The 15,933-nt window shown below is 54.7% G+C and overlaps 1 protein-coding gene across 13 annotated transcripts in view; it reads left to right on the top strand.

The window, feature by feature from the left end:
- LEKR1 (leucine, glutamate and lysine rich 1) overlaps window positions 1-15,933 on the top strand; it is a 60,760-nt gene that overhangs the window by 483 nt on the left and 44,344 nt on the right. For 11 of the 13 annotated variants that reach the window (XM_042881115.1, XM_042881118.1, XM_042881119.1 and 8 more), the window contains exon 1: window positions 14,523-14,741. The exons of 1 other annotated variant lie outside the window; for it this stretch is intronic. In XM_042881115.1, coding sequence (XP_042737049.1) covers window positions 14,694-14,741 — 48 coding nt within the window. In that variant the 5' untranslated portion in view covers window positions 14,523-14,693. Of the gene's footprint in view, window positions 1-11,753; window positions 11,951-14,522; window positions 14,742-15,933 lie in introns of those variants that run through there. One more of the 13 variants, XM_042881122.1, reaches the window with a different exon arrangement.

The raw sequence follows: 15,933 nt of genomic DNA on the forward strand, positions 1-15,933 counted from the left end.
GGAGAGCACGGGCATGATTCAGGCCTTGCAAATGGGAATGCCCCTGCTGGCTTGGGAACTGGGGGACTGCTGCAGTTCTCCCTCTGTGCGTTCATGTGTGACTATATATATGTATGTATACGTGTAAAAATGCCATACACAAACACAAGTGACTTGAAACTCCTGCTGGTGAGCACAGGTGGGGTATCAAAATGCTCATTACTGCATTTCCCACTCTGCTCACTTCCCCTTGCTGTTGTTATGACTTGAGCTTTGCCTGTACCAGCGCTGAGGTTGCTGGGCAGGCTTTGTCCCCTCTGTGTCCATGCTGCACAGTGCTGGGCTGTGGCTGCTGCGTTGGTTCTGTTTTTTCCACAGCATAAGCAAGTGATTGCATTTTCTGGTGCTACTTTTGATCGTGGCACGTGCCAAGAAATCTGGGATTATGTACCCCAGCTCCTGGGGCAATCATTCACAATATACTGCAACTATTTGCTATAATTTCCAGCCTTAAGTGGAAATCTGAGGTTCTCACTCGGCATTGAGAACTGGGAGCTTGGCTGGAGAACATCTCTTCCACTGGGGCTTCTCTGCCAGCAGCAGTCAGCAGTATCACCTCCATGCTAATGCAGCAAACTAAAAACCCTCTCAATTCTCTAATGGCTGTGATTGCACTGTTGGATTGCAATGTCAGATTGACCTCAGGATCGTTCTTTCCTAATGGATGCTGGGCTCCTTTTTCCCCCTGCTAGAGGGGTACAAACTGTTTCGAGCATGCTTTAATGACTATAAATCATCATCTGCTTTTCTCCCCTTCCACAAGGAATGAGTTCTTGTGTATTGATACACGCTTGGTTTTGTTTCATCTTGCTGTTGGATTTGGTGCAATCTTCTCACCTCTGACTCTGCAAAGTGCAGAAAGGTTTCCCAGACCTCAGCAGAAGTGAAGCTGTGCCTCCTCCAGGAGCAGTGGGTGGCTGGGGCCTGGAGCAGTCCCCAGAAGGACACGGTCCATGTTGCAGGATGCAGAGGAGGCTGCCCCTGGCCTTGGTCTGGAAGACTCAAGGGCCTGCAGTGCTATGAGGTTGAGTCCCAGACCAGCTGCGTGGTGGAACTTCTGCACCCAGCAGTGCCCATCCAGGAATTTCCCCTCCCTTCTCACTTCTGGATGCTGGAGAGGAAGAGGCTGCCTTGTGTGGGCACACAAATGTGCCCTTGGCATGGCACAGCCTGGCTGAGTGCCTCCTACTGGATGGAAGAGGCCTTGGAATCAGAATCACAGAATCACTCAGGTTGGAAAAGACCTCCAAGATCTCTGAGTCCAGCCCCAGCCCACACCCACCATGCCTTCTAACCCTCAGTGCCACATCTCCACGGAACATCCACATCTCCAGAGATGGTGACCCCACCACTCCCTGGGCAGCCTGTTCCAATGCCTCACCGCTCTTCTGGAGAAGAAATGTTTCCTAATAACCAACCTAAACCTCCCCAGCGCACCGTGAGGCTATCACCTCTTGTCCTATTGCTGCTACTTGGCAGCAGAGGCCAACCCCCAATTTGCTGTGACCTTTGCTGCCAGCATCCCACCCTGCAGGTCCCAGGAGGACTGGTGGCCCCTCTGTGACTGCCGTGCAGGTGGCACCGCTGGTGTTTGGTGATGGAATTGGGGCTGGACCATGCTTGGTTCCCCACACTGGCACACAGAACCCCCTGGGCACCACAGGTGATGTGTCCTCATGTGTCCCCATGCCCCGCTGGCATGCAGCCTGCACTCTGTGACTCAGCCAGGCCCTGTCGCTGTTAGGGATGTATCCCCTCTGCGCTGTGTGCAGCTGGCTGTGCTGGTCCAGCAGGTGCAGCTGGGCCGCCTGCAGGGAGGGACCTGCCGGGCTGCCTCTGCTCCCCGGGGCTGAATCACACCCACGGCTATCACAGGGCAGCTGAGGTGAGTCCCTGAGCCCAGCACCAGCAACAATTGATGGGCATGGATGGGATCTTCTGAGCCTCCACTAGGCCAAGCAGCCCCAGCTCTCAGCTCTCCTCACAGCAGCAATGCTCTGGGCCCTGCAGCATCTAGGTTGGTTTGTGTTCTACTTGCTGCCCAGCAGGACCCCTCAGAGCTACATCTAGCCAGATGCCCCCACTGCCAGGACTGCTCTTTGCACTTCTCATTGAGCCACACTGTGCAGACCAAGAACAGCAGCACTGTCCCAGCAAGGGCCCAACAAGACATCTTCCTCCTTCGTGGGCTGCCTTTTTGTTTTCTCCCTCAGCTTGTGAAACACAAGGAAGAAGGAAGCTCAGAGCCAGTGTTGGGTGGTGAGCCACCAAGTTCCCAATGTGGCTGCTACATGTCATTTCACCAGGGCCCCCTTCTAGAGGTGGGATCATAGAACCATACGGTTCTATGGTTTGGGTTGGAAGAGACCTTGAAGACCGTCCCATTCCAAGGTCAGATGCCCCATGGAACATCTAGCTGGAAAGGAAAGGACATGCACAGCCCTTCCATCTCTTCAGCACACAAAGCCGGCCAGGACCTGCACTGGATTGAAGGGGATGTGAGGCTGCTGGCAGTGCTGGTGAGGTGAGGATGAAGTGCAAAAAGAAATGAGGAAATGATTTAAGAAAAGTGAGAACTGGTTTCTTGTGAGGAGGAGGAAGAGAGAGCAAAAGGAGTAGGAACAGAAACAGGGAAGGGAGGGTATGGAGAGCTCAAGGAAATGTCCATTGGAAAAATGCTAGGGTAGAAGCACAAATAGAAAATGAGAGCAGGACAGAAGAAGCTTCAGGAAATGGGAAGGAAGGTGCTGGTGACTGGAAATCAATGGCCAGAAAACAATGAGCGTGCAGAAAGTACAGAAACCCAGCCCAGGGGCAGCTGCTGTGTTCCATCATGAGTGGGAGGCTGCAAAACCAGGGGATGCTTTCTTGTACCAAGAGGTTTTATGGCCTCTGTGCTCTTCATTGCTTCCTTGGGTATCTGCACACCATCCCAGTGGAAGGAGGGAGCTCTGTACAACTCTGAAACCAAAGGCTGCTGATATCCTCAGATATCTTCATCCCTGTTTCTTTGGGAGGAGGCCTTGTGCAAGAGGAAGTGGAAACCATGGTTCCACTGCCTGGATTGGCTCCTGCTAATATTTTTCCATAGAGTGAAACTGGAAATGGCTTTTTAGGAAAGCACACTGTGATTTATCAGGGTATGACTGCTCCACATGCCTCACCATGCCCAGCAGCACCTTTGCTATGCAGCAACAGGAGCATGTTGCTTGGGGTGAGCTGGCAGGTCGGGGGCTGGGTCAGCTCCTGCTGTATAGGGCTGGAGGGTGCCAGTGGTGCCCTGCGGGACGTGGGAGGTGCTGTGGGGCTGTGGCTGTGCTCGTGCTGCCCACGACGTGCTGTGTGCTCATCCCCAGCAGTCCCTGCTGAAGCCTGGGGCACGACCACGGCAGGGTGTTATCAAACAGCTGTCACACAGCTCCCACACTGAGATGCACGCACATAAGGTAGGTGTGCTGCCCATCCCCTTAAATTACAGCCTACGCATCTGCAATCTGGGGGATGTGCCCTAGTGCATGAGCAAGAGGGCAGCAAGACCTGCCTGAGGGCCGTGTGCTGCAAGCTGGGTCTTGCTGTGCCCTGCCTACCCTGCATGCTTCTCCTGCTCTTCCATATTCCTGAAAGGTTATCATTTTTCCACACATTTCCTCCCCCAGGAGGCAGTGCTGGCAGCCTGGCTCCGTCTGCTTCCTGCAGAACCCCACAGACCCTCTCTGCACTGTGTCACATATGCTGGGTGAGGGCTTAAGCAGCTGTGAGTCTGTTGGGAATGAAGTCACAGTTTGTGAGGCATTTAAATTCTTTTCATGGAAAGCATCAAGCCTGGTATCGCACTGATATTTCCATGCTCTGCAGGTTTTCATTTGTTTTGCACGCCACGGCAAACCATGCCCAGATGTCTAAGAGGCAGGATCTCCTTCAGAGCAGTCCTGAACAACGCAGGGTTATGCAGGAGCTTGTGCTGCTGCCATCAGGGTTTTGTTGAAAGCCCTGCCACAGCCTGCTGCACCCTGTGCATGGGGCTGGGGAAGGGCCTGTGAGAGTGCCTCACTGCCCTCATCATAAAAGAACAGCTCTGCAGAGCCAGGGGAGCGAGGTGAGGGGCTGCAGTGACAGCTCTTGGTCCCCTGGGTGCATTTTCCTTATGCTCTCAGGCCCATTAGCATCAACAAAAGTGGCATGTGCCAGCCCAGAGCAGAGCAATCCCTCGCAGGAGGACTTTGTTGGCTCCTTCTGACTGTGGTTTACATGTGGCGTTGCTCAGTTTGGTGGATTAACAAGAATGCTGAAAAATGTGGAAAAGCAATCCTGGCTGTTGCCATGCTGAAGTACTTTCTTAACGAATTCTGATGAGTCTGGTTCTGGGAATGAATTGGTGTGTCTGTCTGTAACTGGACCTCTGGAAAAACCATACGAGGCGCTCTGCCAGCAGCTGTGCACATATCCCACCACATGGCCTTGACCTCTTCCATCACACAGTGTAACTTCCTTAGTTACTGTTTCCAAGGGAAAAGCACCAGTGATTGTCATAAACTTTGCTTTCCCATCCTGCCGAAGAGAGGATTGCAAGGGATTCATGCACAGGGGAGCACCAAGAGGGTCTCCATGGGGCCACACAGCTGCTGGGGTCACTCATCTCCAAGGAAAGACTGGGTCCCTGTCCCATGACAAAATGAACTGGTATTTTTAAGGACAGCCATGAGATCCTGCATCCTCTGACATCACTTCTCTACCCTATGGGTGCTGGGTTTTCCCACGTTGTGATGGAATAACACTAGATGTGTTTCATATATGGTCCCCCAGTGGGATTTGAAAAGACCACAGCGAGGCCCAGAATGCCTGAGGATGCTGTCTAGCTGCTTTCTTTCCTCCCCTGCATTCTCATCTTCCAGAGTTTCTCTGCTTTTTTCTGTCCCTCCACAGAATACTTTTCTTTCTTAAACTGATTATTTGCCATTTAAATGTTTCCGTATGAAGATTTGTGCTCCTCCAATGAGACACATCAGTAAAATGTTGAGCTTTAAAAGCCATGCCGTATTGATGACGCATCTCTCACTGGCCACTATTTTCTCCTGGCTCTCACCCTGAGCAGCCTCTTATCTTTGCCTGCATCTCTGCTCCATGCTGGCCAGGTCTCTCCAGGCTCAGTGGGACAGGACATCACTTACTGTTCAGACAGCACACAGACCAAACACTGGCCGTGAGAAAACTGCTCTCATTTCCTTAATTTACTTTAGGCATCCAGTTACCTTAAGTTGTGCCCTGTGCTTTTTGAGGCTCACTTGCATTTTCTTCTGTAGGCAGTGGTAAAAGCTCCAGCTGGGAGCCTGGTGTACCAGCACTGAGCTCAGGGAGTCCCAGGCAGAGAGAGCCAGCAAAGCCTCTGCATGCACCAGAGTGTGCAGAGGAAGGGGAGAGCCATGCTGCCAGGAGCCGTGAGCTCCACAAGAGCATCCAGTGAGAAAGGGTCAGGGAGGGCTTTTGCTCTCCATCAGCCTCTCCCTGCCTGGCCACCTGGTTCCTGGGCTACTTGAACTGCAGTTTTCAGGCCTTGTCCTTTGGCAGTTGGCTCTTGGGGTTGAACGTAACATTCTTATTTTCAAAAGCTTCATCTTTTTCTTCTTGTCATTTGCAGTCCAGCTTTTTCAACGTTATTTTTAGAATCCTGTATTTTAATGCCTTTGCGTGAACTGCTGGGATTTCCCTTTGCTTCAGTGTCAGCAGTCAGCCAGGAAACCCATGCCGGGTGCCAAAAAGAAGCCTTCTTTCATAAATGTGCATTTGTTTTAATTTCCCTTTGCTGCAGTGAGCTGTGCTGCTTTCTTGTTGGGTGATGTAGTGCCATGCAGCGCAATGGGCCCAGCGTGGCCGCTCGGGTCGGTCTCTGTTTGATGGTGCACACCAGTGGGAAATGCTGGTCTGCAGGAACCCAGGGAAGGGATTGCTTTCTTATCCTTATGAAGAAGAGCTGGCAGAAGGCAGCTGGTGCTTTAAATGGCTGAAGACATAAACGATGGTTCCTGTTTGACCATCCGCCTTTGGCACCTCGATAGAACCGCCTTTGATGGACCACACATCTGCTACAAGGCAAGGAAGTTGCCATCAGGGAGGCTGAAACCAAATGAAGGATGCAGGGCTCTGGGTCCTGCTCCAGCTCTGCCACTGAGTGAGCGACCTGATAATTCCATCCATCCACCCGGTGCAGCCTGAGCAGGGAGAGGCTCTGTGCAAACAGCGCAATTAGGCTTCTCTGGGTCAAAGCGAATTCCACACCACTCACGTCCTGTTGCTGCGTGGCTGCTCTCTTCCTCCCAGCCAGGAAGGCATTATGTGGCAAGGATTACGTGAAGCAAATTTTAGCTTCTATTTTTAAGAGTCCTGAAAGGCGATACCTCGATGTTAGTCATTGCTGTCCTCAAAATAAACGGCACGGCAGCTCCGGGCGCTTTGACATTCACGGGGAAGCTGGAGCGGACGCGGCGCAGCTTGTGCAGATGTGCTCTGGCAGCGGGGCCAGCAGGGCACGACCCCGGTGCTCAGGGGCGAGTTCGGCAGCAGCAGCAGCTCCGCGCTCCTCAGGGACGGCTCTGCAGACACCCCGCGGTGCTGCTGTCTCTGGGTGAGCCGGGAATGCGAGGCGGCCCCGGCCGTGCGTGCTGGAAACGAGCACGGAGCGCGAGGCGGCAGCCGGCGAGCAGATGATGACAGACCTACATTTGTCTCATGAGCCGATCCCTGGAGGCGAACGGAGCCCCAGCGAATGCGCTGGCACAAGCGCCCGCGTGCCGCTCCCGCTGCACCGCCCTGCAGCGTGGCAGTGCCCAGGGATGTGCGTGTGAAGAAGCAGGTCACGGGCAGCAGCGGCACAACGCGGCGAGGCACAAAGGCGGCGGAGCAGTGGGGCTGTCCTTGGTTCACTTCTCCGTGGCTCGGCCGGCGGCGATGTCTCCGGGGGCTCCCTGGTGTAACGCTGATTCCTACGAGCTCACGCCCACCCGGGTTGCTGCCTGGAGGGGCGGTTTGGCTGAGAGCCTCTTGAAGGGGACACCGGCCAGCAGCCCCTGCCCTGCCTCTGGGGGTCATGCTGGGGATGAGGCTGAGCTCTGCCTCACCTGCCGTGCTGCCTTCAGAAACCGCGAGCGCTGCAGGCAGCAAGTGCCTTGAGCTGCTAGAGGAAGACTCAATTATTTCCCAGACATGGAGAAAGGCAGTAGTTAGGGGCACATCATGTGTGTTCTTCGCCTCCTGTGTCCTCGCTATGATTTACCAGCAGACCATATTTCCATAAGCAAACTTGTATAGGAGACAAGTCTGGTTGATGCCACCGCTGTTCCAGCCCTGCACTTCCTCCAGGGCACCTGCTTCCAGGATTTCCTCTGCTATCGGGCTCTGACTGGGAGCTGCTGCTCACTCCCGGCCTTACTCACTTCCAGCCACAGCCCCGCTTCCTGCTGTGGAGGCTGCACGCTGCTGTGAAAGCCACAGGCGAGCCAGTGGTGATCAAGCAGCCCCATCCCGCTGCCGTGTGTGCACCACTGCCCTGACACGGCCTCGTCTCCTTTTAATGCCTGCGACACCCTGGTGAGGAGCAGCAATACTTGCTAGCAGAAGAGTTGCACAAGACAGGAGCTGAGTCACTGTCCCAGAGTGTCTGATGAATAAGAATTGAATGCAGACCTCGCACGGCAAGGGACTGTGCTCATAACTACCAGAAACCCTCTTCTTGTAATGGGAAAAAAAAAAAAAAAAAAAAAAGTTGTTTCAGGAGTAGAGCTATCTCTCAATGCAGAAAGCACCACCTGTGCTGGTGGTTTTTCTCCTAGCTTGCTCGCTCCCATCCTGCCTGCTCGAGGGATTGCTTTCACTCACTGTTAGCAGAGGGTCCCCATCTGTAAAGCAAACAAGAGCCAGGACTTGGCGCTGACACGGAGCCCTCCGCCCTCCGGCACCTTGATAACACAACAGGTCTTTCAGCAAACAGGTTTATGGAACAGGCACGGCGCAGGCAAACAGCCACTGCAGGGCCGTGGTGCAGCCGTGCTGGGACTGCATTCTTTTGGGCAGGGACTGGCTCTTATCACGTTTTCAGAGCACCAGGCGCTGTGGACCTTAATCCTGCTGGGGCCTCAAGGCGTGACAGCTGCATAAATATTTAATGTGCCTTTAGTCGTGGGGTGGGGAATGTCACTCGTATCCCCCATGGGAAGTGCTGATCCTCTGTGTGTGTGACTGTGCTGATACTGTATTTTAAGATCTAACGCTGAGTATCTGCCACAGTATCTGCTGAGGTACCACAGAGTGTACTGAAACGTGTATTGCACCAAGAGCAAACATGGGAGCGCTTTGATTCCGCAGGCATCGATCCCAGTTCAGCACACGGAGCACTGCAGAGCTCCCCGGCCCCACACGTTCCATGCTGGGGAGCCTCGGGAGCCCTGCTGCCGTGGTTCGCTCACAGCACTGGCACGCACCTATGGCAGGCAGCCGGTGCCTTTGGCTAGAGAGGGCTTCCTGCACACCTTGCAGAACTAAATCACGGCCTTTTCTCCCGTATTTGGAGAAAAATTCCACAGTAAAAGGTCAGGAAGCTGATATTTGTATGTGTTTTCTGTTCTGTAAGGATGAAAAACACTGTGAAAGGAGCTCTTAAGCTGGAGGATGTGAGATTTGCTCTTCTCTTCAGCTTTCCTGTGGCTAAGGACATGACTAATCCCCTGTGACAGCCCCGTGCTTGCAGCCTGCTGCTCTTACTGGTGCACCAGGGACTCTGGCACGTTCCACCATGACAAATGGCTGTACCTTGCTATCTGCACCAATACCTCTGGCAAGTCATAGTGCCACGGTGTATCCATGTAGCTCAAAGCTGTGGCTACAGTTCACTGGTGCAAAGATACTGGTGAAATATTATGTAAACAGGAAGAAAATATGCCTGTTCCCTTAGTGACTCCATAGTGACAGGCAAATGCTGTCCAATTTCACAATTATCTCTCTCCAATTGAGGATCTAGTTCTGCTCGCTGTCTCTCCTGCTGTCAGGTGAGTGAGACAAGCTGGCTGCAGCCCCGCACAGCACTCAGCCCACAACATGGGCAGCCCCTGCTCTCCTGACCCCCACTGCTCCCCAGAGACAGCTGCTAGGCAGCTAAAACACATCCTGTGAGCACTGAGTGCTGGCAAACAGCTGGCCGCTAGCTTGTCATGAGCCTTATCCGGGAGGGAAGCAGTGCAGAAATCCAAACAGAAGCCATCCCACGGGCTGGCACTCTCTTGGAGCTTGGCAGAGGGACGCACTGCTGGTGGAAGCCTGCATCCCAAACCCGCCTGGCACCAGATATGCTCTTAGCAGGGCTACAAACGCTCCTTTGTGCGTAGTCCTGATAACACACTTCAGGCTCCACTCGTGCTCCCAAACATCTCAACGGTTTCTGGGCCTTTTACTGACCACTGTGCCAAATCCTTCAAGACGAGTGACAAAGAAACCTAAAAGCAAATGTTTTGTCTAAAATTTCCAGTCTTAAACCACTTGAGATAATTGCAAGTAGTAAACAGATTATGTAAATCATGACTTGCTGACAGATAACTCACAGAAACGACAGCTAAAGGGATGGAACAAATCACAGTGCTGGGCAGGTCACTGTGTTCTTTGTAAGTGCTGTAGGAGACCTGAAGCAACCATGCTGGAGCTTTCTGTGTTGGCTTCTGTTCCAGTTCGCTCATAAACCAGTTTGCATGATGATGGTGATGCCTGCCACAGCTCATTTGTGTACAGCAGCTCTCCTGGCTGTCAGCTCAGCTGGCAGCAGAGCAGCCGTGCAGTGCAGGTCACCTCCCATGGCCACAGTGACTGCAGGGCTGGCTCTGCTCTGTGCACTGTGATGGCCGTGCTGTTCGTGCTGGTGGTGCACAGCAGAATCAAGCCGAGCTCACTTGGCCGTCACCTCCCCCTATCTTCAGGTTACAGGAAAGAGAAAAAATATTGTTTGTACTTCTGTCCCTATAGTTCAGGCAACAAAATCACAGGAGCCCGCTTCGGATTCTTAATCTCATTTAAAGTCAGTGAATGTAAGAGGAAGTAGGCCAGGCTCTAAAACAGAGCAGGAAAATTCTTACTGTTTCATATCTCGCCCAAGATTCACATACAAAGGCATAAGGATGTGGCTGGATGTTAATAACAGTGTTGTAGCTATGGCATGCAATCAGCATACACTTGGGGCTATTTCTTTGCGGGGCATAAATTTAAATTGTCAGGCCGTGCCATGGAAATGCAACATTTGCATTTTCCTATCAGGATGTGCCAGGACGTTACACTGCAATCACAAATCATGAGGTAATAAGGCGAAGAGGGAAGGAGCAGCCTAATCTTCTGCGAATGACTTGCTGTTATTAAGCATTTTGAAAGGGCACACACAGCACTGGGAGATGAGGTAGGGCCCTAGAGAAGCTCCCCAACTGTTTCAGCAGCAGATAATATAATTTCTGTGCTCGCAAACCCTGGCTGTCCTCAGTAATCCTCCTTCCTATGAACGAGCCCATTTGCTTAATCGCTGAGGGACTGCGGCGTTGGTTTTGCATGCTGGATCTCAGAATGATGGACGTGGGCATGCAGGACGTGCCTCCCACATTCAAGTCAATGTCACCATTCTTTGGTTTTCCCATTCCTCTGAACATCCAGGCTTCCCACATCTGTTTTTTTCTTTCTCTGTTTCACAGTTACTCCGTAGTTTCCTCTTCATTGCATGAGATACATTTCTTCCAGTAGCTCACAAGGGCTGCAAGTAACATCTGTCTTGTTTCATCCGTTCTCACATTCGTTCAGTGGGGAGGGCTGTGTGTGCAGAGCAGTTTTCATTTTGGCAGGATTTTTTTTTTTTTTTAAGCCAGCAGTATAAACGGTCTCCTCCCTGCAGATTGTGTGTTTAAATTAGGAGAAAGCAGATCAGGCTGCCTGCGGACAGGGGGAGGGGAAAGATTTATGGTGCTTCTGAATTCCCGTGGGAGTTTCCTAGCGGGCCCCTGGGAATCTGCTGAGCCCCGCAGAGTTGAACCTCACCCATATGGGAAGCTTCTATTTCACAGGAGGAGCCATCAGAAGTGCCACCGTTGTCGCTGTCCCAGAGCTCCAGGCGATCTTTCAGATGTGCTGCCTTAACAAACAAAACCTTGAACCCTCCTGCAGCCATCTCCCCGGCTCCTGCTTGGTCATTTCCTCCCCTGAGCACATCCTGCTGGCTGGCCTTGCCTCGTGCCTTTCGTGCCTGTTCCTAACCTGCTGGCTGCTCAGCAGCCTCTGCGCTCCCTTTTTCGTTCTCACTTCAGCCTTGTATCTGGGACGCTTTTCCTGGCACCCTTCCCAAGTTCTCTCGCTGCCAGCTCGGAGTCAGTACGAGCTTCTTGTCTTCCCTTTCAATTCCTTTTCTATCGTGGCAAATAAACCCACTGTCCTCTACGCATACACTATTGATATTATCCTTGACAGATCTTCACTCCTGGCACTCAGCTGCTGCTTAATCATACAGATTCCTCCTCTGATTCACCTCATGTGCTCTTGCAGCCAGCAGCTTGTCTTTGATTTGGCAATGTCACAACGGGAGCGCTGGGATGCCCTCCCTCATTATCCGATTCTCGCCCCGCATGCCCCGTCATTAGCACGCTCCTATTTCACTCAGCTATTTGGGCTGGCGACGTGCCACCTCCTGCGTCCCCTGCCTCTGCCTTTCCGCCCCACTGCCAGTGCCATGCTCCTTTATGCTCCCCCTGATTTTATCGTTTTCACGCTGCTTTGCAGAGCTGCTGTTGCTCTGCTATTGCTTTGCACGGGATGACCTGCCTGACCTTGGTTCCCAGGTAGCCCTCAGATCCCCCCTCCAAACACGCTTCCACTCTCCCAGGAGGATCTCGTTCTTGTGACATTGGTAAGGTGAGGAGGGGGGGAGGGGGGAGCAAACCAACCAAACCTAGCAAACAATATGACTCGAAAACAGGAACTAACACGATGTGCACGCAGCACCAGAAATAACCTCGCTGCCGTACGCAGCACAAACCCTGTCCTTCCCCTGACCCCTCCCCTGCACGTCTCCTGCCATCTCTCCTCGCTCTGTCGGCCGCTGCTCTCACAGCCCCGTACCTGCAGCCCCGCCATGCCGCAGCCCCCCGGGGGGTTCTTAGTGCTGCAAAACTGCCTCACTGCGCTTCCACGCATGGAAGGGCAGCCTGGAACAACAGGGCTGGTATAAAAATACGATATTTTCCTTTAGCCTAGAATAATACTGCAGACAAGGATTCACCCTTGTGCCCCGTGGCTGCTCCTGTGTTGTGTGAAGAGGGTGTTTGTGTTTATTAGCCCTTTTCCCTAGCTGCCCCCTGGCGTGGACTTTGCTCCTCCGGGCTGGGATTTGCAAGCGATGGGAGGCTTTCCACGTGTGTTTGAGAAGGTACAAAGCCTGCAGGAAAACAATGGAAATAGCTGGCTTATGACTACTGCGTGTCACGCACTCGTTTCTCGCCTGTTGGTTTGTCCTTGGAGCTGCTCACGCCGCCTGGAACCCGGTCAGGAGCGGCCGCGGTGATTGGGGCTGGCACGCATGTTGGCCTGCAGCTGCGCCACGTAGGGAGCAGGGCCAGCTCCCGCCCTGCCGTCTGTGGGCAGGGGGTGCTGAGGTGCCCCCAAAGCACAGCCACAGCCCTGCTGCAGACACAGGACTGGCAGTGGGCTTCTTGCAGGGAGTGGTTGCTGAGAGCAAGGCGTGAGCTGCCTGTCCTGTGTGATGTTTCCCCTGGGAACCCCCAGATCTTGAGTGCAGCAAGGAGAGCCCTGAGCTGAATGCTTGGACCCTTCAGCCCCCGTGACAGTCCCTTCACAGCCCCCCATCTCAGTCCCCTCAGCCACCATGTCAGCCCCTCGGCAACCCCCTCATGGCTCCCCACAATACTCCCTTTAGTACTTGGACATTCTTCCCACAGCCCATCCATGTCAGCCCCTCACGGCCCTCTGTCCATACTCACCTCCTCCCCCCCCTCCCCCGCCCCCCCCTCCCGGTCCCCACGATGCCGTCCTCCCAGCTCTCACATCCATCCCCTCAGCCCCACCCCATCTCAGCCTCCGCAGCCTCATGGCAGACCCTTGCAGCCCCACATCTCTAACGGCGCCCAAATCCATCCCTCCGACCACACTTCAATCCGCTCAGCCCCAGGTCAATCGCAGCCCCCCAGGTCAATCACAGCCCCCTATCCATCCTCTCAGCCACCCCTCAGCTCTCTCGCAGCCTCTACAGCAGTCCCCTCGGCCCCGTGGCAGCGCAGCCCCCGCACCGACCACCCCGACCCCCACACACGTCCCCTCAGCCCCACGTCGGTCACAGCCCTGCGTCCCTAAGAGCCGCACGGCATCCCCCGGCCCGGGGCCACGCGGGGTCGGGCACGGAGCTCCGCGTGCCGCCCCGCCGCTTTCCCGACAGCCGCGCCGCGCTGATCTCATCGCCGCGCCGCACGGCAGCGCTTCCCCGCACGGTACGGGCGGCCATCGCGTGCGAGCCGCTTCCCCGCCCCCCGCCCCGCCGCTCCGGCAGCACGCAGGGCGAACAGCTGCTGCGAAGGCGCCGATCAAAGCCTCGCGCTTGGCTTTTCGCACCGCTCCTCATGAAATACCTCCAGCCCTTATTTATTTATTTATTCTTTCTTGCTCGCTCGCTCGCTTTCTCCTGACCTTTGGACATCTGTTCCCTCTGCGTGCGACCGCGCGATTACTTCGTTAACTTGGGGTGACGGCCCCGGGGAGGGGACGCAAGCTCCTTATCCCCCGCCTCGCGGAGCGGTGCGGGGAGCCGACCCGGGGCTGCCAAGCCGGGGATTAACTGCGCCGCGCCGCCCGGGGCCGGCACGCAAAGCGGGAGCGGGTCACGGCGGGGCACACGCGAGGCGACGGCGGCCCCGGGGAGAAAGAACCCCGCCGGGCGGCCGTCCCGCCGCGTCCGTGCCTTTTCTGATGCTCGCGTCTTTTCCCGATTGACGCCGTTTGGTCGCTTTGCTGTAAGCTCGGCTGGTTTGGCCCGGAGCCGGTTCACGCAGAGGTTGAGCAGATGGCTCGCGTTCTGACACGCCGCTGACCCGGGCCGGTCACACAGCCAGACGGCTCGCGGGCTTTGCGGGCGCAGGGCGGCCGTGTGCGGCGCTTGGGGAGCGCGGGGGCAGAGCCGGCACGATGGGGGGCCGGTAACTTAACCGGGGGGCTCCGGTGAGTGAATGACGTCACTGTACGACTGAGATAACGGAGGGGCTCAGGTGAATGAATGACGTCACTGTACGACTGAGCTAACCGGAGGGGGGGGGGTTCAGGTGAATGACGTCACTAAGGGGCTGAGGTCACTGAGTGCGTTCCCGCGCGCTCCACGTTCCCTTCGCGGGTGCGCGCCGCTGTCACGTGACGCACGCACGCACGCACGCGCCGTTGCCGTGGTGACGGAGGAAGCCGTTGGGGCCGGGAAATGGCCGCCCCCAGCGCCCGCGCCTTGCTGGGCCTTGGCCTCTCCCTTGCGGTGCGGCTGTGTGTGCGGGCTCACAGGCCGTGCCTCCCTCCATTCCCTCCCTTCATCTCCCTTCTCCTGGCCTTCCTCAGGCAGAGCGCGCTCTGACTGTCCGAGCTCTGTCGGTTCCCCGGCCATGCAGCGGCACGTCCCTGTGCACGCCTTGCCCGAGGCGATTCAGAAGGTACGGAACGGGAAGGAGCGGCGAACCTTGTGGGGTCGGGACCTGCAGGAGTGTTCTGTTGGCCTCAGAGCGTTGGGAACCACAGAGTGTGGCTTGGTTCTGGGTAGGGTTGGTTTTGTCACATATGGAGTGTGATTACGGGCAGTAGTGCTAGATGTGATTCTGCAGGTGTGCTCACAGGAATGCATTCACTGTATGTGCTGCTGTCGATAGCAGGTGAGGCTCCAGCTTTGTCCCAGACAGCGTGTTCTGTGCCCTAAGTTTGGAATCCATCAGCAGAAGGTTGGCCAGCAGGGACAGGGAGGTGATTGTCCCCATCTGCAGCGCTGCGTCCAGGTCTGGAGCCCCCAGTACAAGAAAGACAGAGAGCTGTTGGAGAGGGTCCAGAGGAGCCACAGAGATGATCAGGGGCTGCAGCACCTCCCCTATGAAGGCAGGCTGAGGGAGCTGGGCTTGTTCAGCATGGAGAAAAGAAGGCTGTGGGGTGACCTCATTGCAGCCTTTCTGTACCTAAAGGGAGCCTACAGGCAGGAGGGGAGTCAACTCTTGGAAAGGGTAGATAACAGCAGGATGAGGGGAAATGATTTTAAGTTGAGGGAGGGAAGATTTAGGTTGGATGTCAGGGGGAAGTTCTACACTATGAGAGTGGTGAAGTGCTGGAACAGCTGCCCAGAGAGGCTGTGGATGCCCCGTCCATCCCTGGAGGTGTTCAAGGCCAGGTTGGATGGGGCCATGGGCAGCCTGAGCTGGTATTAAATAGGGAGGTTGGTGGCCCTGTGTGTGGCAGGAGGGGTGGAGATTCATGATCCTTGAGGTCCCTTCCAACCTGGGGCATTCTGGGATTCTGTGAATGCCTACATGTAATCGTTCTGAAGAAGTGCAAATACAATTAGGAATGGAACATTCTGCCTAATCCTCTCTCTGTATCTTCTCACTGTGTGTGAGGGTGTTCTTTTTTTGGGAAACCAATTCCTACCGAAGTAATAAAGCTGTTGTTTGTAGGGGGTATCCAGTGGGCAGGCTGTGTGCACATGATGATGCACACGAGTGGAACACAACTCACTTCTTGTTACACTCTGAAGCTTTCACTTTGACACTGAAACACCCAGCTGTCCTTTATTTAATTAATTAATTAATTAATTATGTGCATCTACTAATCAACAAGTAATCTAAGCATTTTTTCTGCTTAGGC

This window comes from Lagopus leucura, unplaced genomic scaffold, assembly GCF_019238085.1.
Source record: "Lagopus leucura isolate 7727_CA_CO unplaced genomic scaffold, USGS_WTPT01 Super-Scaffold_100029, whole genome shotgun sequence".
In the NCBI taxonomy this organism is placed as follows: Eukaryota; Metazoa; Chordata; class Aves; order Galliformes; family Phasianidae; genus Lagopus; species Lagopus leucura.